The 22,340-nt window shown below is 42.3% G+C and overlaps 1 protein-coding gene across 2 annotated transcripts; it reads right to left on the bottom strand.

The window, feature by feature from the left end:
- Positions 1-95: 95 nt before the first annotated feature.
- CSAD (cysteine sulfinic acid decarboxylase) lies at positions 96-20,509 on the bottom strand. 2 transcript variants are annotated; one of them, XM_072133000.1, is made up of 16 exons: positions 20,375-20,509; positions 19,064-19,154; positions 18,183-18,319; positions 17,331-17,457; positions 17,160-17,250; positions 15,848-15,954; positions 15,651-15,766; positions 11,319-11,398; positions 10,985-11,039; positions 8,749-8,865; positions 7,612-7,676; positions 6,437-6,518; positions 6,073-6,272; positions 4,929-4,980; positions 4,742-4,831; positions 96-515 (listed from the first exon to the last, which is right to left on the bottom strand). In XM_072133000.1, the coding sequence occupies exons 2-16, from the start codon at positions 19,137-19,139 to the stop codon at positions 342-344; spliced, it is 1,569 nt and encodes a 522-aa protein (XP_071989101.1). In that variant the 5' UTR covers positions 19,140-19,154; positions 20,375-20,509; the 3' UTR covers positions 96-341. The 2 variants fall into 2 exon arrangements, with proteins under 2 accessions (XP_071989101.1, XP_071989102.1); XM_072133001.1 differs by lacking the exons at positions 15,651-15,766; positions 15,848-15,954; positions 17,160-17,250; ... (2 more) ...; positions 19,064-19,154; positions 20,375-20,509 and adding an exon at positions 11,810-12,016.
- Between the last annotated feature and the right edge of the window lie 1,831 nt (positions 20,510-22,340).

Here is a 22,340-nt window from a genome sequence, read left to right as displayed (position 1 = left end):
TATCCCCAAGTAAAATTAGTTTCCGATACAGAATAATCCCTGCTGCTTTACAGTTCTTCCTTTGTTTAAAATAAAAACTTTATTAATACCTGTTAGTGATACATATATTCCCCGGGCACATACCGGTGCAATATCATTTATTATTACTGTGACAATGTCCTTAGCATGACAAGGGGCACATGGCTTATATCCTCAAAACGCCAGGAGAACACAATATCCTGGAGCTCACATTTGGGCCATGGTTAGATCACCTTCCACTGTATTCTGCATCTCTCCAGAGAAGAAATATCTGTATCTATTTATGACATCCTTGTCCTTCCTGGATGATCTGAGGAGATAATTCATAGGTCTTCTCCCAGCCTTTCAATTTCATCTAAGAAGAAGTCCAGATCTTCTGTGGTCACTTGTGGATTTACAACAATTTGCCTAAAGAAGTTGACCCTGTTCCCATGATGTTGGTATCCGACCATCATTGAGCCTTTCTTCATCATCCTTTCCTTTATCACGGGAGCAACCTGGATAAAAAGTTATTATACTTTACAATTATTTATTCTTCATTTTCATAAAGAGCAGAATAATTCAACAGCGAATGCAGCCATCTACAACCCCTGTTCTGTTCCCAGTGTAGCTCTCCCTTTTATAAACACACTAGGCACAAGTCAAAGGCGTTTTCTCTCCTAACTGGAGAACCCCTTGCAGGGGCAGCTGTAATATAAAAAAATAAGGAATACTCATCCATTTCCCCTGGCTCCATTGTTGGACTTCCTGTTGCCAATTTACATGTGACAACCAAGACTTGTGATTGGCCACGGCGCTCACAAGATTTTCACCTTAGGTGGGACAGGAGACAAAATAATTGGGGGCCATGTAGATGGAGGGTGCTAAGTATCACTTATTTTAAAAATATATATATATACAGTATGTATTCTTAGTGCAGAAGAATACCTGGACTACAAATCTTCGTCATTGCTGCTTTTGGTTATTTTTGAACCCACATCTCCGGTGCTGGTCAAGGACAACACCCGGTGCAATATCTTGGTGTAATAAACATTAACTTCAGTTTTATTTTCTAGCAACTAGTGTGACCACCAAACCTAAATTCCATCACAACCAATGAACTGCAGTGAGTATTAATGGGAACCTGTCCCAAACTATTCCTATTCTATGTCTGGCCTAACAAGATCTTACCTAGACTTGCTGTCATAACAGAGAAAGGGGGTGCAAGCCCTAAGCTCACAAACCCTGTCGCTGCATGATTACCCAGGCTGTGCTAGTCACAGAGGGCAACTAGGAGACAATCCCTACTCTGAGTAAGTGCTCAGAAAACATGCCAATGCACACAGCGACAAACAACGAAACATAGACAAACAAGCGAGGTCAGACAAACCAGGTCAAATCCATGATGGCAGCAATGTACAGAATCAAGTAGCAAGAGATTAGTCAAAAAACATTGCAACCAAGGTAGAAAAAGTGCCAGAAGACTAGTAATAACCAGCAACTAGATGGGGGAAGAGGAAACATTTATAGGCATACCTGGACACCACACCAGTAGCTCTTGTGTCACCCCTTCATTCTCATAGACTGTAAGCTCTTGTGTCACCCTCATCCTCATAGACTGTAAGCTCTTGTGTCATCCTCATAGACTGTAAGCTCTTGTGTCACTTTCTCATCCCTATAGACTGTAAGCTCTTGTGTCCGCTCCTCATCCTCATAGACTGTAAGCTCTTGTGTCACTTTCTCATACTTATAGACTGTAAGCTCTTGTGTCACCGACCAGATTGTGGCACATCGGCACCGGCTTGCACGCAACACAAATCGGGGAGCGTGGACGTCGGACAACCCGACTGATTCAGACAAACCGCAGAATTTGAAAATTAAATTGTGTCGCATGATCAGCACTTACATGCACCAGGAAGAAGAAGGTGAACTCCGGCGGATCTCAGCAGGGGAAGCGACAGAGGCAGAAAACCGGGCGCACGCGCTATGTGAATAGCAGAAGATCCGAATCCTCGTCGGACAACGCATAGCGGGGATCGCGACAGGATGGGGAAGTAAATGTGCCCCAATATCTTAATCAGAGGGTTCTAACATTTTCATTATGAAAGACTATAAAGGTAGATCGGGTGGTAGGTGGATGAATGGGACGTGAGGATAGCCCTTTTTTGGGCTAATCCTCACGTCCCGGCTATCTTTTAGAAAACTTTAATCCTGGGATATGTAAATTTTTTTTAAGCGGCTACTGGGGTGTTGAGTAGCCGAACATGAGGCTACACATTGCGGCTACTCCACGCCCCAGTAGCCTCTTTTCTTTGTATACCATTTAATCTTCGGCACGCAGATCCTTGTAGCTGCGCACCCTTGTCAGAGTCCCTGGCGCAGAATGCCACAGATGCTGGGGGACTCGGACAAGGGCTGCACGCCGAAGATTAAATGGTAGGCTGAGAAAAGAGGCTAGCCGTGACGTGTAGCCTCATGTCCGGCTACTCCACACCCCAGTAGCCGCTTAAAAAAATTTACATATCTGTTAAGATTGGTACACAAAAGACAGGGGATAGTGTGTCCTGAGCTTGCCCCAACCTCTGTCCCTACCTATAGCCCCCCCACGCTAAACCGTGGGGCGACTACTTGAAGACTCGAGATACGCTGGATAAGTGAGGGAAGGGAAACACAAACAGACTGACAAACATAAAACACAAAAGAATTGTAAACAAGCCGGAGTCACAACGAGAGGGTACGTCAATAGCAAAATCAGTAGGCAAAGAGTCAATGTCAAAAACTAGCCGAGGTAACAACAATACAGATACAGATACTGAGCAATACAACCTAGTAGCAGCGAGTGGAGAAAGGGATTTTCAAACACTGGCACAGGTGACTAGTGAAGCTGCAATTTATGCAGCCAGAACTCCACCTCCAGAACCTGATAGGAGCTGGACAGCATCTGGGAATTAACCCCTCATGGTGCAGAACAACCAGGCACCAAGCAGAGGTTCAAAGTCCCAGCCACTCCTAGACAGCGCAAGATCTTAGCAGCCGCTGCCCAGGACGAGAGGTGGAGTTTGTGCGGATACGCGCCGGGGTTCGGAGAACGCTGCTGGTACCACCAGAAGAACCAGAAGTTCCAGCAATCTCCCTAGCGAACCTGACAATATCCCAGGATTAAAGTTTTCTAAAAGATAGCCGGGACGTGAGGATTAGCCCAAAAAAGGGCTATCCTCGCGTCCCATTCATCCACCTACCACCCCTTCTACCTTTTATAGGTAGAATCATGGTGGTAGGTGCCCTTTAAACATCATAGCTAAAATTATTTCTCATAAACTTCAATGCTGTATCTAAAATGGCATCTTCATTCCGCTCCTCCTCTGGGCCTTTGATTTTTTTAAAATCATCCATGGGCCACCCAAAACTCCCACATGTACATAAGAGACCAGAGCATGAAGATTGTTACTTCTGGGTCATTGGCTTCCATCATTCATTCAGCAAAATGACCACTCAAAGGAAAATATATTGCACATGTACTTGATTTTGACTTGCATGATTTGTAAAGGTCAAGGTTAAAGTTTAAGCACTTGCCCCTTCGTCAGAAGACCATGAGAGACGCGGCTCTCCAAGGTCCAGATGTGCCCAGCAAATATTTGAAGGGGTCATTTAAACACAGTGCTGATTTTTTTTAAATTGTATTTTAGAGTATCACCATCCACAGCTTTATTCATCTCAGGATAAACATCAGCCACGTTATATTTCCAATCATTTTCCAACTTAAAGGGGTATTCTCGTCTGGGCATTCATATTCTGTTTCATTAATCTGCCATATATAAACATTTTTTCAATAAGATGTTATTAAAAAAAAATGTTCCTGAGTGAAGATAATTTCTCAAAAATGTAGTGATTTTGTCCCTTAGAAACGAGATGGCTTCCTCGGATACGGCCACCTCTGCTGGAGTGATTGCTTAAAGAAACAAAAGGTTATTGTATATGAAATTACCCACAGCCGTCCTGTGGTAGTGATCACTGAAGCCAGGAGATCAGGCAGGACTCTATAGCGCATGTGTGACCACTGCTGCCAAAATCTGAGATGATCGTATCCAAGGAAGCCATATCGTTTCTAAGGGACAAAACTACTACATTTATGAGAAATTATCTTCACACAGGAACATTTTTTTTAATAACATCCAATTGAAGAAATGTTTATATATGGCAAATGAATGAAATTAAATGTAAATGCCCAGAGGATAATACCCCTTTAAAGGAAACTTAGCATTTGAATTCACTTCTACAAAGCTCCGCAGTGCTGATGCCAGAGCCCTTCAAATGTATTTTTATACAAAACAAGCAGGATAATATCCCTAATAATCGGAGGTGGTGCTTTGTAGGGGTTATTTTAAGTGGTAGATTTCTTTTAAAGGAGTTGGAAGCTATAACTACCACAGACATGAACAGGAGTCAGGACTCTACTTACAGCTTCTGCCCACTACAGACCGCATTGACCCAACCACTTCCGGCTCCATGTACTTTGCTAATGATGGCCATAACTTTGAATTTCTGATTATAAACTCCCTACAATTTATGTGTACAGCTCCTGTATGTCCAAAGTTTACAACAGATTGCAACCAATGTGTAGTCTGGTTCTGCAGTCGTAATCCCTTTCATCTTATCCCTACTTTGTGCTAAGTATATGTTCAGTAATTTAGTAAGAAGTGGTGAATACATTACTGATCGGTTGAATATTGGATGTTTAATATACCTTTCCAAGCCTGGTCCAGAAATCGGGGGAAGTCTCTTGGTTTCGAAGGCTTGGCGGCACATACCAAAAACATAAGTTCACAAACTCTGGCTGTGTAAAAATAAAGATTGTATGTTGAATGCTGAAAATATACAGAACATTATGACACATGTGACCTTTGTCGAAATGCACCCTTCATCAGTCATACCTCCATGATCAAGTGAAAGCCTTCCCTCCTCCTCATCTGCTCTGCCAGATATCTGAAAGAATATAATGTAATGCTTCAATCAAGAATCAGGAACTATAGCTAAACAATATAAATGTATTGAATCTTAATAGATGCACATGTGATAACATCTGGTCCCACCGAAATCAGCACATTTTCCAAACTTTTAGGCCAAATTCCTACGAACGTTATGCCCATTACGTCCAGCGTGCTGGAGAGGAGGAGGGGTGACCTCTCCCCTCTCCATAGAGATGCACATCGCAAAACATGCCGCCAGCTGGTGGAAATATATACGTCCTCCATACATTCGGGGGAATTTGACCTTATCCAGTGGGATTGTGAGAATCATAGGAAAATTCAGGACGTACTGCTCAGGCTTGGTATGGTGATGTATCACAATAAGCATTTATTGGTGGTAGATAAGTGGACAATGCATTTGGGAATGTACAGAACATACCTTCACCAGGTGAAGTACACTGAGGTGCAAGAAGAACTATTTTTTACCACTGTCATGGTGGTAGATATAAAGAAACATCTATAGGAAGAACATAGTCATTTGTCTGAATTCTCCTACTACAGTATTATCAGAATTGCCAACCCAGCTTGACCGGAAACCAGGGGATGCTGCAGCTTTTATGTAATCTACTTAGATATTTTATCCAATGTGCATGCACGTGTATTAGAGAGCAAGAACAACCAAAAGGTGGTAGGACAATGGGGCACATTTACCTACCCGTCCAGAGGAGTTCCCGAAAGTGCATTGTCCGACGACAATGCACTGTGCCGCAATTCACTAAGATTGTGTACCCGATATCCTGCATGTGTCGCTTCCCTGCTCAGGTCCGCCAGAGTTCACCATCTTCTTCCCGGTGTATGTGAGTGCATTGGTTGCGACACAATTTTAATCTTAAATTCCGCGCTCAGTCTGAATCAGTTGGATTGTCCGACGGCCTGTCCCCCGATTTCTGTTGCATGAAAGCCGGCGCCGTTGTGCCAAAATTCGATCGCGTGGGACACAATCCCCTGCTAAATAACTGTACCAGCGGCGCAAATCCCAAATACCATGAACAGTCCGACGGAAATGCGATCCGCGGACCCTTAGTAAATAAGGCCCATTGTCTTTTACCTTGTGTGCTCCAGCACCCGGTCCACTCTTCTCTCCAGTCCCTTGGAGCCAAGTGCTTTCCACATCATCCAGAGCTTCAGACAGTCCACTCGGCGACCACATTGAATTGATTTATCACCAGTGTCATAATTCACGTTGTAAAATTTGTCGGTTTGGAACAGGTAGGTGGCATTAGCAGCATGACATCGTTGTAATAATTGCTGCAAAGAGAGACATGGTATCTTTATCTTATATCACGGCAAACACAGCAGTGGACATTCTTCATAACTGGCCTTGCTCATTTTTCCATATAACGTAGCACAGTGACGGTTTTACCCTAGTTTTAGGGAAAATGCATATTAGCTGAGATTATAAGTATACTCACAGTTGTGTCCTTCAGGAGAAAGGCAGAACATTGTAAACCAGCACCTAATAACTTGTGAGGATTCCATGTCACAGAATCTGCCCTGAACCAAAGGCCAAAGAGAGAAATGTGAAAATAAACTTTAGCGTTTTAAATGTGAGATCACTAGAAACATTAGAAATGATATTAAGGCAATTTAGGCAATCCCAGTTTTTTTTTTCTAAGGCTATATTCACACTGCTCACCCCCACCCCTCTCCATAGGAATACACAGCGCACGGCACCGTATTCCGTAGAAAAATAGGACATGTCCTATCTTGCTACGGAACGGTACGGTGCCGCAAGGCCATTGAAGTGTATGGGAGACGTATATATGCCGTATATACGTCGGCCATATATACATCCCTCATACGTTCGCGTGAATGTAACCTAAACTTCTAGTTTCCCAACACTTTTTTGGCACAATTTTTGTTGTATAACAAAAAGCAAGTCTACCAACTTCTAAACCCCTTCACGAATAAGGTTTGTCAATTCTGACGCTCATTCATTCTTACGGTGCACCAAGACCCGGCGCCACAATATAACATATCATAGTGCAAATCACCTCTAAAATTGGGCACCAAAATAAAGACCTTGCACCACACATTAATAAAAATACATACATAGGGCTGCATTTGTAAGATTGTTGAGATTAGGTCTATTTAGGGGTGGATTACATGCCAATATAATGTGATTTTATTTACCACCTTAGTAAGGTAGGGACTCAGACCTTGCTTTTTATTCTAATCATCTTAAAAAGGAAACATTTCGAGCCAAACTGTTTATGGGAACCTGTCACCTGATTTTACTTCATTAAACTACCACCACCCTCAGGTAGGGTATAAAATCTCCTTTCTAGAATTACCTCTTTTCGCTGAAATCTCATTCGTTTAACTATTTAAAAAAAGCCTCCTCCAATTGAACAGAAAAGAGTCATATTCTGCCACAGATGTGTAAATTTTAGAAGCTGCAGGTGGAGTGTCACTTGTTAAACGGTATTATTTTTTAGAACCACCTTTAGATTGCTAATGAATTTTTTTATTCCTAAAATTACTAGTGTATATTGAGGAGGTATAGGCCATTTACTGCTCTTTCAACACAACCCTCTGTTTTCCACCATTGTAGCCACCATATTCATTTTGCAGCTATAGCACCGACCTGTCTATTCCTTTCAGTAGGTGTTGGTGCCTTCTGGATAACAAGGCACTGCCTCCCCATGCAGCCTATGGCAAAAAGGAATATAAATTAGTTACATATAAAACTTCTACAACTACTTCCAAAATTCTTTTAAAATTAGTAATACCCATTCAGTAGGTTTACCCAGATTTTAAAAAATAGTACTACTAATGAGGCCGGTGATTCATTAGTTGAAAACCTCTTTAACATATGTTACTTTTACAACCACAGTAAGTTTACTGATCTAAATGGTGGGGAATACCTAAGCTTGGATCACTCAGTGAAATGTATAATGCAGACACTTTTCTGCATCTGAACACCTAAATATGCTCATTTTTATGTAATGGACTGAGAACTTTGAAATAGATTTTTAAAATAATCTAATTTACAGTATTTCAATCTACTGTGAACCCCTATTAACAAACATACACAACATGGGGATGTGTTCAACCAAATACTTAACCCCTTACCCCACCATGATGTGACTGTACACAAGCAGAGCCTGTGTGGTTACTGTGGGCTCCCCAGGACCGGCATTAGGGGGTAGCAAACTGGGCATTTGCCCAGGGCCCCCTGTCCTAAAAGGGCCCACTGCATATGGACTTTTGTGGGCAGAGGCTGTATTATTCTTTTAATATCCCTGCTCCGGGTGAAGATGCTTATCATCTATCTCCTGTCTATATATCTATCTGTCTAGTTATCTCTCCTATAATGATTTTTATCTATATATCTGTCTATCTGACCATTTATCTATCTAGCTTTTTGTCTATTTTTTTTATTAATATATCTTCTATCTACCTATCTATCTATCTATCCATCTATCAATCGACCGTCTATTTTTTCTACTGTATCTATATCTCATGTCTAGTTACCAAAAAAAAAACAAGCACCACACCAATGTAAAAAAGAATGTGGGAACTTTATTCACCCAAGTGCTACATGTCAGATCCTATTTAGAATCCTTTCTCAAGCCAAGTGTTAAGGTTAAGTGTACAAGCTCATCTTTATACAAACTTCTTACAAATCATGTGACAATATGATTTATTATTTAAGGTATTCGCACACAGCCTGGACTACTGCGGTAGCCATGCTATACCTCCCAATAAAGATCAGACTTACATCAACATGGAGCCACAGACCATGTCGCTCACACACTTCAGCTATCTCTTCAAGGGGATCAAACGCCCCATATACAGTCGTCCCACATGTTGTGCTTACCAAGAAAGGCACAGAGCCCTACAGGGAGAAAATGGGATTTAACTCTGACAGCCTGTATCCACAATCTTAGTATTACAACGTGCTATTAATAAAGTTAACATATTTTGATTTGTGTACTTTTTTCTTAAACTAATTGACACATCTCCAGTTAAAGTTTGTAATCTCCATACAATTATAGAAATGTCATAATATAGAATATTCTATGCCGTTCTTCCTTATTAAGCAGTCTGTGTAAATCATCTTTCTGTCCTGTGTATACTGACAGCTAAGGGATAAAGGAGCCTGATAAAGTGTGTGTGTGATAAAGTCTGATAATGACTTATAAGGAACCTGTCACCGGGATTGTCATTTTTAGCTTGTGACAGGTTCCAATAGCCTATGCCAGTGGTGGCGAACCTATGGCACTGGTGCCAAAGATGGCACTCAGAGACCTCTCTGTGGGCACACGGGCTGTCTCCCAGGCACAGTTTGCCTGACATGGCACCTTCCTGCAGTCCAATAATAGTGCCCTCCAATTTAAAGTGACCCATCCTGTGCTACATGGTCCTGTCCGAAGAGTGAGAAGGTGTGGACAGAGTCGAATTGGAGCTCAACGATTCTGGTACCAATAAGTTTGTCACTGCCTAAATTGCCATGTTGGCACTTTGGGAAAAGCTAGTGTGTTTTGGGTCTCATTTTGGGCACTCGATCTCTAAAAGGTTCACCATCACTGGCCTATGCTAAGCTAATTAAAAAAATTAATTAAAAACATGTCAGCATTTTAATAAGTTCAGTAATTTATATAAGCTCAAACTCCCATTATCTGGCTCCCTTCCAGCAGCGTGTGGTGAGTCCCCAGGGAGTAGCAACTGCAGCCTGTGTGTGCCTGTGTCAAGTCTCCTCTCCTCTAAACTCATGCAGCTCCCTCACCCCTCCCCACTTCCTGTCATGTGCATTGAGCAGGCAGTAGTAATGGGAATTCCGGGTCTTCTTAGTGAGCTGTCTCATTTGGCTCTGCTCACTAAGAAGAGACAGCTCTTCTGGCTCCTGCATAGCTCCTTATTAAATATATAATAGGGAGCCGCAGGCCAGTCAATCACCCCACGCCACTCCACTTTTAACCCAACTGTGTAGGGTTAAAGGGGTTGCGGAGAGCCGGTTAGTGGCGGGGTTATGTGAGCCATCGGTTCACTGAGGTGAGTCACGTCGTTCACGAACAAGATCTGGCTCTTAGAGCCGGCTCGTTTGCAAACGACACATCACTAGCAGATAGGGGAAGTTATGATCATGAGAAGAGGAAAAATGCATGAGGAAAAAAGGCACATGAAGGCGGCAGCTACCCCTTCCCCAGGGACTCACCACATGCTGCTGACAGGCAGCCAAGTAATGTTATTACATTCAGAATTCTGACAAAGGCATTTTTAAAATTACCATAGCATTAGCAATTGGAACCTGTCACCAGCTTAATATGGCATTCCTTGTGACAGGTGCGCTTTGACTCTTTACAGTCACCGGAAAGCTGAAACATCGAGGAAAATATTCTCTAAGTATGGAAAGAGTTAATCATCAGCTTCCTTATCTGTCTGAAGTGGAAGGACCTGAGAAGGCTTTTTGAGATACTGTTCACTGCATAACATTAAAGTACATTACCCCCAGATTACTGATGATACACTGTCCTCACAAGCATGCTCTTTAAATATAGGGTTTGCTGGCAGTGTTTTCTGTTACTTCCAAATGCATGAAAAAAGAGCTTTATAAAAATATGTAAATGAGCTACCATCGACTTAATTATGTTCCCCCTCTGCCACTCAATATGCTGCTCTGTCCTGTCTGCTCTTAGAAGACAGCCAGTGACATCAGCCGGCTGTCTGCACACCTTGTGCATGCGCAAACACATTGTTATTGCGCATGCACGAGACTTTGTAGACAGTCGGCTGACGTCACCGGCTGTCTGCGAAGAACAGGTGTGATAAGGGCAGCATACTGAGTGGTGGGGCTCATAATTTAGTGGATCCATTTTGGTGGAGCCATGAGACCGTCAGGTGATGCCAGCCTGACAGCCTTTAAGAATAAAAGATTCATGTCAAGTTGTGACAAGTCCTCTCTGAAGACTGCATTTGTTATTGTTTTTGTTATTGCATATGTCTCTTGATTTTACCTCTGATTTTACTTTCTGTATTTTGTGCTCCAAATCTTTTGGCATCATTTTCCCTCTAAGATGAAAAAAGATACATTAAACATACATGGTATAATATCTGGGTGTGGAAATTGTTGCCAGTCGTCCAGGGTGTTATCATGTCTCCACCTTAAAGTTTCAAACTTATCTGCTGTGGTGAAGTGTAGATGTGATTATAAAAGACCTATCACATAACTATAAATACTTACTACTGACAACTTTCCGCAAAAAAGAGGAAAATGTAGAACATGCTAAAACCCTAAATAGAAGCATTTATGTAAATGATGTAGCTCTGATGCTGGATTTCTATACATACCTGTCATTGGTCTCCACTAGGATTACATTATCCATTCCAATGCCAAGAAATGCTGCCCCCTTCTTGACTGAATAGTGACTCTACAAATAAGTGATACACAATAATGGCAGTAGAAATGATTGAAATGTATTGTAATATAATGCAGTGTATAAGACAGTAAAGCATAATATAACATCCACTGACGTGATGTGAAGGGTCATAGGTGTCCTGTCTGGTCCAGTCTCACAGAGAAGCTACTGTGACAAGTGGTTGGTTATAATGTGAAGGTGTTAGAACGAGCAGTGTCTCTCAAAGTAAGACAGTGCAAAGTTATGCAGACAGCAGATATATCAGTTGTGTCTTTTGCTGGCGGAACGCTCCCCCGACCCCAGTCCCAGCGCTGTATAACTCTTTAACCCCTTTAAGTTCATGTAGTCTAACTTTGCATTTTTAAAATTCTGGTTCATTTGCATATTTGTTTTAGATGCTCGCCCCTTCCCCGTTAACCTTACCCTTTAACTCTATTCGGAGCGCCCGCTGACCTTAGACATCAGCAGGCGCAGGTCCCGAGTCTGCAGCGCTAGCCGCGGGAGCGGGACCCGTTCTCCAGGTGTCAGAGGCATCCGGAGACACTCAGGAGAAGGGGGATTCAGTTTGTTACTGCTTCTCCCTCGGCCCCCTGCTCCATAGACTCGGCAGTCACATGACTGCCGGGTCTAAAGGGGTTAAACGGAGCTGTTGGGTCTAATTAGACCCAGTACCGCTCTGGTCACAATCCCCAGTCACAGGTGGTTGTTCCCCCTGTAACTGAGGCTCTTAGGCCGCGGTCACACGATCCGCTAGACGTCCGTTCATAACGCGACGCTAGCGCACAGGGGGAGGTCCTCGGCCCGACCGCACATGCGTTAACAGGGAAACGCATGCGATTGATAAGCCGATCGCATGTGTTTCTCTGGAAACGCATGTGCGTTCGGGCTGAGGACCTCCCCCTGTGCGCTAGCGTCGCGTTATGAACGGACGTCTAGCGGATCGTGTGACCGCGGCCTAAGAGCCATAGTTATAGGGGAAAACTTGTAAAAGTTAAAATGTCTTTTATGACCTCATGGTCAAAAATTTTCAGTGTTAGTGTTTTGGCTGATCTAGCAATACAATGTTGCCTTAAAAACATCACATATGTCAGATCTTTGTGGGAAGATACTAACAATTTTAACAAAATCCTTTGTGGACATGGACTTCCCAACTCCCAGAAAAATGGCAGTCACTTTTCAGCCTATGGCAGTCACTTTTCTTTGTGGATTGCAATCACCACTCCTCTTTTAGCAGTAGGTGGTGACTCGTACATACCTCCCAACTGTACTGGATCCAGTGGAACAGTCCCTTATTTGGGGTCTGACCCACTGTGGCAAGGGGGGGGGGGGGGATTGTGAGGGAATGGAATCCATTTTCTTTTGTGTACCATATGTTTTACTATACAAAGATCCCTATGAATAGCACCATCCCCCCAAGGACACTGATCATCTTTCAGAGGCTATTGGAATGTGAGCATGCTCAGTAGGCTCCTTTGTCTCAAGAACCTATAAAAACTGTCTGCAACCTAAATAAATTGGAATTCTCTCAAACACTTGTGAAGGTCTGAGTGATTCACTGAGCAGCTCGTACTATACAATGATTTGGAACCACACATCACATCGAGATAAAGGGATATTTCCCTGACAGGATGGAACTCTGGATGGAATTGAATACAATGTTAATGCAGGCACACTAGTGGCCGCAGGGTGGGGCATAAAACATGATGGGGCACATTTACTTACCCGTCCCGTGGAAGCCGCCGATCTGGAATGTCCAATGAGGATTCGGAGCTGCATGTGACGCTTCCCTGCTCGGGTCCACCGGAGTTCACCATGTTCTTCCCGTTGCACGTGAGAACAATTTTTTGAAAGTTAAATTCCGCGGTTTGCCCGAATCAGTCGGATTGTCCGATGGTCACGGCCCCGATTTGTGTTGCATGAAATTTGGCGCCGATGCAACACAATCCGTTGCGTGCGCCAAAAACCCGGGGCAATTCAGGGAAAATCTGAAATATTCGGGAAACCCGACAGAAATGCGGCTGATGGACCCTTAGTAAATGTGCCCGATGGGTCCATTGAGTGGGCATTATACATCTTGGGGCCCTTAAAGTGGGTACAGAAGGGACAGTTTAGTTCACACTAATAATAATTCTTTATTTATATAGCGCACACAGATTACGCAGCGCTGAACAAAGCATGACTATATAGATAACAGATACCTGCAAAAACCGAACATAACGGCTGAGATAAAATTTATATTGATGTCAATGGGATTTTTAATACTTTAAACCTTTGTTCTCTACTTTTTTAAGTGAGGTAAGCAACAGAGGTTTAAAAATAAGTGTGAACATAGCCTAAGGGGAGCATGTCCGGGGCACACTCTCTGCAGCCAATCAGCTTTGTTCCCTCTATGGTAGTCCATCCACTATATAAGAGAGGGGGTAACTATGTTATCATCTTTACTAAGGATAGGTCTGGAGGCAGTTCACATTGAGGTCCACCTTAATGAAGGATGTTGACAACCATCAGACTAGAGAGTGCAGAATTAAATCCATCAACTAATAAACAGTTCTCTAGGTGGCGCTCAAGTTCCATTTTGCATAAGAAGCAACAGATGACATGTGTTCATCTTGCAATCTTGCAGCCAGAAAATATTAATATTTTTTTTTATCTTCAAATTGCAATCAGGACTGAAACCTGAATATTAATAGCATTTAGTAAACAGAACATGAAGTTCTGTATCCCAACACATATCAGCAGATTCCAGAATGTGCTCAATCAAACTACAGAAGTTGGCTAAATGGACAACTCATTCCTCAAAGCAAATTAGGGAGGCGTAGAACTTGTTATTAAAGACATGTTATAAAAACAAGGAAAGCAATACAATCATGTCCATGTCAGCTATGCTGAAAACAACAGAGGCCAAGCCAAGATTATCCGCCATATAGTGGGAGGACTGACGTGAGACCCTCCATCTCTAATTGCTGTTTACAATGTACATACAAATCGCTTAGCAAATGGAGTTAAAGGAGAAAATACAGAATCTTTAAAGGGAAAAACAACATATAGACAAGATATGGACTAAGGAAGAGCAGAAGAACTGTAGGTTATAATGAACGTGATAAGATTAATCTAGAAATACTCTGTCCCTTATTTTAGCTTCTGACCGACAGCTGGGTCATACATTTAAGAGATTGTTTGTGAATTACTGTTTGCCTGCGTTTACATCGCGTTTTGTGTCATACGTTGTAAGGACACATCAGGAGGATTTCAACCTGTCCTTACAACATACGCCTATACAGTGGGATATGTCACCTGTGGGAATGCGTGGGGAGGAGTGTACATTGACAGCAGCCAGCAATTGGCTGCTACCAAGAAACGGGACGTTCCCCCAGTGATGTCACTGGGTCCTCCCTCCGGGGCTGTGGGGAGAGATGCAATATACTGCAGGATGAAAAGACGTAGGGGCCTTAATACTAGCCTTTCACTTAAAGTAAACCTATCACAAGGAATACTATTTTCAGCCGGTTGCCTTTGTCGGCATTATGAAACCTTCCATTACTTTGTAAAATTTTATTTCCTATTACCTGGCTCCCTGCCAGCAGCATGTGGTGAGTCCCAGGTGTAGGGGGATGGGAAAGGGTCAGCTGCAGCCTGTGTGTGTCTGTGTCTCAGTCTCCTTTCATCCACGCTTATCCAGCTCTTTCTGCCTCTCCCCTCTTCCAGTCATGTACATTGAGCAGGCAAGGGAGGGAGGAAGGGTTGGTGTGGAGGAGAGGAAGAATGCACCGGGCATTCAGAATGCAATAGACCGGGGATGGTTAACACTTTAGAGTATGAGTACTCAAACTACAGGCCAAAACTTATTTATCACAATATGCCAACACAGCAATTTATTCAGATTTTAATCGTATTGGTGTCTTGATGGAAAAGGAATTTTGGATTATAATTGTAGCTCCCCTCCGGGGTCCCCTTAAACCGCAAAAATGGTGGGACAGGAGCTCCAATGATAATCCATTCCTGTACACCTCTCCTTGCTGCAGTCCCAGGAAACCCAGGAAAAGTTGATGTAAAATAGCGCTGAACACTGCACATTCTGTATACCCAGGACTGCAGGAAGTTGCATAGAGTCACTCAAACTGTCTTTCAAACTCTAGGATGACCTGGGTGCCCAAAGAGAGGGCTCTAAGTGCCACCTCCTGCGCCCTTGTCAAAGGTTCCAAAAGTTTCAAAAAAAGTATTCTGAATGAAAATGTATTTATATTAAAAAGTGTCCCCTTCTTACCTCTTGTGATGCAAATAGCACCAGTCGGGGAAGTGCATGTAAACCCTTTTCTTTGCAATTTGGGAAACGCTTAAATCTAGCAACATTCATGGCATACATGTTAGAAATGGATCCGCCTGCAAAAAGAAGACTCTAGATGAGCGATGTGCTCATACAGCACTGCAATGTATGACTGCAATGTACTGATATCACAATACCTGGGCAAAATAACCCATCTCCAGTTTTCCATCCTACAAAGCTCCGCATTGTTTTGAGTACTTCTTCTTCCATCAGGACAAAAACCGGAGCAACCTCATAGGTGTATCTGCAGGAATGATACATAGTTTCAAATGTTAGAAATAGACACAACTTAAAATCTACTTGGCTCCTTCACACAACATTTTGTATGTAACATAGTTAGACTCATAAAGCCCTGCCACCACGGCGGATACATCATGAGACTTAAACCTCAGTGCTTCTATGCAAGAAAACTCATAAATCTCCCCCATGGAGTGAGTTTATTGGAAAAAAAATACTCCCCTGTACAACCGCCTTAATCAACTTTCCACAGCACATAACAAAAGTCGCTCCTGTGGCTGCCCTGGTGCTTCTCCTCTCACATTAAGTATGCACTGCTCCAGAGAATGATGTAATCACTGTGTTGTCCCTGACAGGCAGAAGTAATCAATCGCTACACCATCCCCAAGCTGTTGTATGTGAGCCATCCAGCTCAGGTTGATTAGCCCTGTCTGGACAGTTCAGACAGATCCGTGTAATGTGTTTATGAACGGCAGGCTGCATTAAACCCAGCTTTCCCACGGTCCTGAAGTTTTGTATAATTGTTTTTTCAGAAAAATCACTTGGATCAGGGATTAAACAAGATGTGTTTCTGCATCAGTGTAGCTACAGCATTCTCAAGGTATGTTTGGTTGACAATGGTAGATTTCTTTTAAGCCAAAATTGAACAAAGCATTATGGTGCACTTGTCACGACATTTAGCTTCATCTTAACATATATTAAGGCATCATTTACGTAAATAGGCACTGTTTATTTCATGAAGATGCTTTTTTATCCAGGTTAGGTAAATATGGATCTAATTATTACATGTTACCAAATATAAGTCATATGTAAAGGGCTTAACAGTTTTACACATAGCCAATCTGAAAAATGTACCTCCCCTATCCCCTAGGGCTTCCATGATGACCCTGCCCCGGCTGGGCTACTTCTTGTCCATTCAAGAAATGTCCCTCAGCCAATTACTGCCAACACTTCAGCAGGTGGATGAGTCTCATTTCCTACATGTCAATAGTGACCAGGAAGGAGATACCAGGGGTGACCTCAGTAAGTATCTGAACAGGAGCTTTAGTGTATCAATAAGATGCCTTTCATGACTACTATGCATTCACCTGGATTACATATAGAAAAGAGTAGAATTTTCTAATTGTAGAAAATAATAGTTTTGGGGTTTTTCATTTCTTCCTCATTGACTAATCATTGACATCTAATTTTAAATAAAATCAAGAATCTTACTGGCTGGTGTTCAATGCCTCGGTTATGATCCTCCCTGTCAGAGCATGGCGATCCAATCCCGAGAAGAGTTGATTGAAGAACCGTGGGTGCCCTAAACATTATAATAAACCTAATAAATTATTATCATCAATGAAACAACACCACCACATACAAGGGGGTCATCAGAAGAACCTGTATGGACGCTCATCCTGATGATGTCTTTGCAGTAACCCAACAGAACATCTTGAGACTCTCCTTCACTACGTAGATCTAAATCAAGAGATTTTTTTAGCTCTTCTGGTTCCATCCATTCACAGACCTAAAAATAGAGAAGAACATTGACCAAAAACAACAAAATCAGAGATCATGGTTGGAAAATAGAAACTAAAAAACTAAACTAATTGCTCTTATTTACAAACCCGTTTAATCTATAGATAAACATTGTCTTATATTTTATATTTTCCATCTTAAAGTTTAGTTTTGAATGTTTTTAGACTAGTTTATCAGCTTTATAGTAGTTTAGTGAATAGGAAATGGGCTGTTGTAATGTAAAATGGCAACTTCATGGTGGACCCAGCCTACTGTGTACCATTCACTGTATAGTTCCAGCACCTTAGAAACCTCACAACACCTGATTGTTTTAGGGACTGGAGGGCTTATTTACTAAGGGACCGCGGATCGCATTGGTTTTCCGACGGTTTTGGTGATCACGACGCTGGGACATGCATTTAGCAGGCGATTGTGTCGCAAGACAACTTTAAAATTGTGTCGCAAGACAATGCACTTACATGCACCAGGAAGAAGGTGAACTCCGGCGGACCTGAGCGGGAAGTGACAGATGAAGGATATCCGGCGCACAATCTTTGTGAATCGCGGCCGACCGGATAAGTAATTGTGCCCCTAGGTGTCAGATCCTCACTGATCTGATATTGAGCACCCATCCTAAGCATGGGTCATCTATATCTAATTCCCCTAATTTGTCCAGCCCATAAATAGTAACACACTGCGTCATCTCTATAACATGTAGTATAAAGTAGTTCTTACCTTACGATTCCTGTCTGTGCCCTTCTGCACAGCCTCCTCCATTACTATCTTGAAAGCCTCTTTTAAGAATTCATCTGCTGTGTCATCTTTTTGGACAGAAGAACTTTCTCTTGCCATCTCAAGACGCAATGGGAAACCTGGAAAACATGCCCATAGATATTAGAGTCGACCTGTTATTTTACAGTCAACACAAGTGTGATCAGAAATAGAATCGGACCAGATATCAAGAAAATCATAACATAACATAGAAACATTTGAATATCTCTTTGTACTCTTCCAGTCCAGGCTGAGAGGGTTTTGGGTTTGTTAAAACTGGATGCGAGAGGTTCTCCAGACCTTATGAAGGTTTCTTTGCATTCAGGCCACAGATATAAAATGTGTAAACAACTAAATATATTTGGTTTTACATATTATGTAAGAGCTTTGTTAATTAACTACATAAAAGATGCAACAAATTCTGGCCACGTACATTTTGTTGCCTCCGTTAACAAGCTACGCTAGGAAGCAGAGGGTTGAGGGTTAATCTCCCCTCTTGTATTGATGGATTCTTGTACATTAAAGAAGTTAGGTATTTGTTATTAGAACTATTTGGTACAACTACTTTACTAAAACCTCAGTGTGAGTGGTAGTAAGATGGATTTTCATAGAGAAGTGTAGCAGTGTGTTACCTTGTCTGTGCCCCTTTGTCTGTGCAGGCAATATGGTCCCCAGGACTTCTGATCACGTCACATGTAAGGGACAGATTCTGCCCAGACTTCTATTGAGCAGAATTTCACAAAGACCTGGGTGTTTGCTGCAGTCTGTGGATTGTAGATTCCTTTCCCCATACTTGGAAAATACAGGAGGACTTTTTATTTATTACATTTTTATTTAATAGATACCTTTTATTAGCAGATTCTGCCGTCTCTGATGTCTTGTAATGGATACAAGTCTAGATAGACTTCTGGAAAGATGCATTTACGAGGGCTGAATCTGTAGGAAATATACAGGTTTTAGCATTGATCTTTAAATTATCAGAATTATGTGGGTTAATTTACGTGGTAAAGGGGAAAATAATCACAAGTGCTAGCAATAAGCAAGCATTTGCCATTATTTCCGATAGCGCAGAATTCCCCCCTCATGTTTATTAGGGTGAGTTAACTCCCCCACGACAGATGATATTGGGCAATGGAAGAACGGAGCATTTTGAATGTCAAATATATTGAGCATTAGTTTACTTTTGCCTTCCGCTGCATGCATGCTCTTTAGAACTAAGCATATATATATATATATATATACATATACTTATGGGTGGGTTTACAGGGATAGCTGTCTAACTTGTCCCCCTATGTGTCACCCAATTAAACTACCAAGCCTCTAAAAGGAGGTACCAAGGGGTATTAAGAGCAATACATACTCTGCCCTTAAAATTCCACATGTAGGGAACCCCTTTAGGACAGGAATGATATTTCATACCCTACCTGAAGATGCAATAGTTTAATGCTGTGAAATGTGGCTACAGAGCCCCTTTAACTGTATTCCTGTGTGACACCAATCCATCAAACAGAATCATACAATCACATTTTGTTTTGATCCTTAATATCCATTACACAGATGCCCTAAATGGCCGCTCACATACAAATATATTCTGACCGTGGTGGGACAACAAACAAGCTCGTAAAGATGAAGGTGAATATTTCTATGGATTGATTTTAAGTTCAACACAGTTTTTTACAAAAAATATGGAGCATAAGATCCAGCTAAATAAGTATTGTATTACACTATAGTATTGTATACTTATAATATACTATTACTGTAGTACTGATACTATGTTATATTTTCAATAATATTAATGACATTAACCAGTCAAAATTAGGCTTAGGTGGAAACTCACAAAACATAATAAACATGATTATCAATGATTGTAGAAACTAATAAGGAAGTACTGCAGAATTTTAGGGGTGCCCCAGTCCACCGTGACCAGTGACCGTTCACAGCAAGGACGTGAAATGCTCAAGATAATTTTGATCTCAGCTCAGTTCCTGTTTCAGCCGTCTTTCATTGGTCTCCAAGCAATCTCTGCCCTTCTTCACTCCTTTTTTCAGATGTCACATGGACAACCCCTTACAGCCGAGCTTCTTGATAGCGCTACCTAGGAATGACATGCATCCATGACAATAAGCCGGTATAGATCCAGCGTGGGTACATTTTACCTGCTTTTGGAATAGACGATGAAATCTGCAGACATGCGAGAAGGCAGCAGAGGTATTACAAGGATCAAAGTACAACTGCATTCTAGAAAATAATTTCCATAGTACAGAGGATCATATTTCTCATGCTCTATGTTTGTAAAAGTTCACATAGTTAATACATTTTAATCTCTGGGGAATGTTAACACACATCCATGATCAGGTGATATTTTCTTTCTTAAGTAACTGGAGGTCAATCATTCTACCAGGGGAGTACAAAGAATTCTTGGGGCTCCAAAGCAAAAATCTGGTTCACCCACCAGTAAATAATATAACAATTTATTTTTTGCATGATGTGATGTTGGGGTACATGAGACCCTTGGCAAGAAAGGCCACCGTCATGCTGCTGGGTTCTAAGGAGTGCGCATGTCACTCCCTTAGGCCGCATTCACACGACTGTAGGGGCATGTATGTACGTCTCGCCGCATGGAGCGAGACGTACACAGGAAAAAGATGGGACTCGTTCTATCTTTCCCCATGTCACGGCCTGTACACCATGCATTTCAATGGAGAGGGGAGGAGTCACCCTTCCTCCTCCTCATCGCGGCGGACGTATTCCCTCTGGGCCGTAGCCGTCAGGGCATACGTCAGTGTGCATGTGGCCTTAGATTTATACCCTTGGCCACGCTTCTGGTATAAAGGGCATTTATATCAAGTTTCTGAACACAGAAATGCTCTAGTTGCCTGCAACCAATCAGGGATCAGCTTTCATTTTCCCACAGCTGTTTATAAAATTAAATTTGAGCTCTGATTAACTAGAACAGTTTTATCTCAGACCGTTTTGATAAATCTCCCCCCATTTATGGTTCTTGTGTGTTCCTAATAAAGGTGTGCTATGTATCTGAGCTTTGGATTTCCAGTGTTTTACTCAGGTTCTCCTCTTGTGATTTCTTGTGATCTGTATGCCCCGAGCTTGTGAACCTGTGCTGCCTACTTTGAACGTCTGCCAGGTACCTGATTCTGCTGCTTTGCCACCTGCTGTGACTACAGACTTTTCACTACTGACTATTTGTCTGCCTGTTCCTTGGCTGTCCTGCACTGGTGTCTCTGTGGCCACTGGGCCAGCTGCTTTCGACACCAGGACCACCATAAGGGAGTACCTGCCATACAATCTCTCAGAAGTAAAGTCCAGAAATCCAGGGATAATGGCCAAGATTGATCATAAGTGAATGTGCAGGGTGCCACAGATTATTAAATACTGGAGCACGGTTTTTATTAATCTGGTGCTCCCTGCACTGCTCAGGAAGTGAGGACCATCTTTTTTTAAGTGCACATTTTTCTGTCTTGTTGGACACAGTGCAGCAAAACTGGCGCAGACACTTGTTAAATACATGTGCAAGCTCTGAAGATGTTCTTTCTTATTGCAAAGTAGGCCAGAAAGCTTCTGCGGCCAGAATAGTAAATCTGGCCCACTGCCGCTAGTATGTGGCCCAAAGTCAAACTGGTTGGATAGCACAATAGTCCACTACCTGCTGATCATTACAGTCCACCTCTAAGTGCTACCACCATCCCATTACCAGTACATATTGACAAACAGATGCTGAACACTTGTTGTTTTTAAATAAAAACCTCTGTATAAAGACAAACATTACCAATAATATCGCTGAACCAAGACCAAATATTACCGTGATTAATATTCTCCTGCCTACTGTTACTGAACACACACCATGATGCACACAACGGTAAGAAAAATCTGACAGTATTTGGATCTATGTTTTACAAGGAATCACAATGACCAAGAACCCCCTGCCCCCTCCCACCCCAGAGTCAGCTCCCGAGGACTGGGCTAATATGCCCAGAGGCACTTCGTTCCAAGTTCCCACTTATGTGGCTAAAGACAGTTGGTATTGCAGACTCGCTCTGAGTTGGAGCAAGGATCGTGATGGCAGTCCTGGTACATCCATCCATTTCCCCCATATTTTTTCAAATT

Source organism: Engystomops pustulosus, chromosome 2, assembly GCF_040894005.1.
Source record: "Engystomops pustulosus chromosome 2, aEngPut4.maternal, whole genome shotgun sequence".
NCBI classification, from domain to species: Eukaryota; Metazoa; Chordata; class Amphibia; order Anura; family Leptodactylidae; genus Engystomops; species Engystomops pustulosus.
Note: the sequence above shows the minus strand (reverse complement) of the source record. Positions and strands in the feature narration are given on the sequence as shown.

What these genes read in the sequence shown, in the direction of transcription:
- CSAD (XM_072133000.1), bottom strand. Translation starts at nt 19,139, where the DNA reads ATGCATCTTTCCAGAAGTCTATCTAGACTTGTATCCATTACAAGACAT. An exon ending in GAGGCATTGAACACCAGCCA is followed by an intron (nt 15,955 to 17,159) that starts GTAAGATTCTTG and finishes TCATTCCTGCAG; the next exon opens with ATACACCTATGAGGTTGCTC. An exon ending in CTACTGAAAGGAATAGACAG is followed by an intron (nt 6,519 to 7,611) that starts GTCGGTGCTATA and finishes CCTTTGGTTCAG; the next exon opens with GGCAGATTCTGTGACATGGA.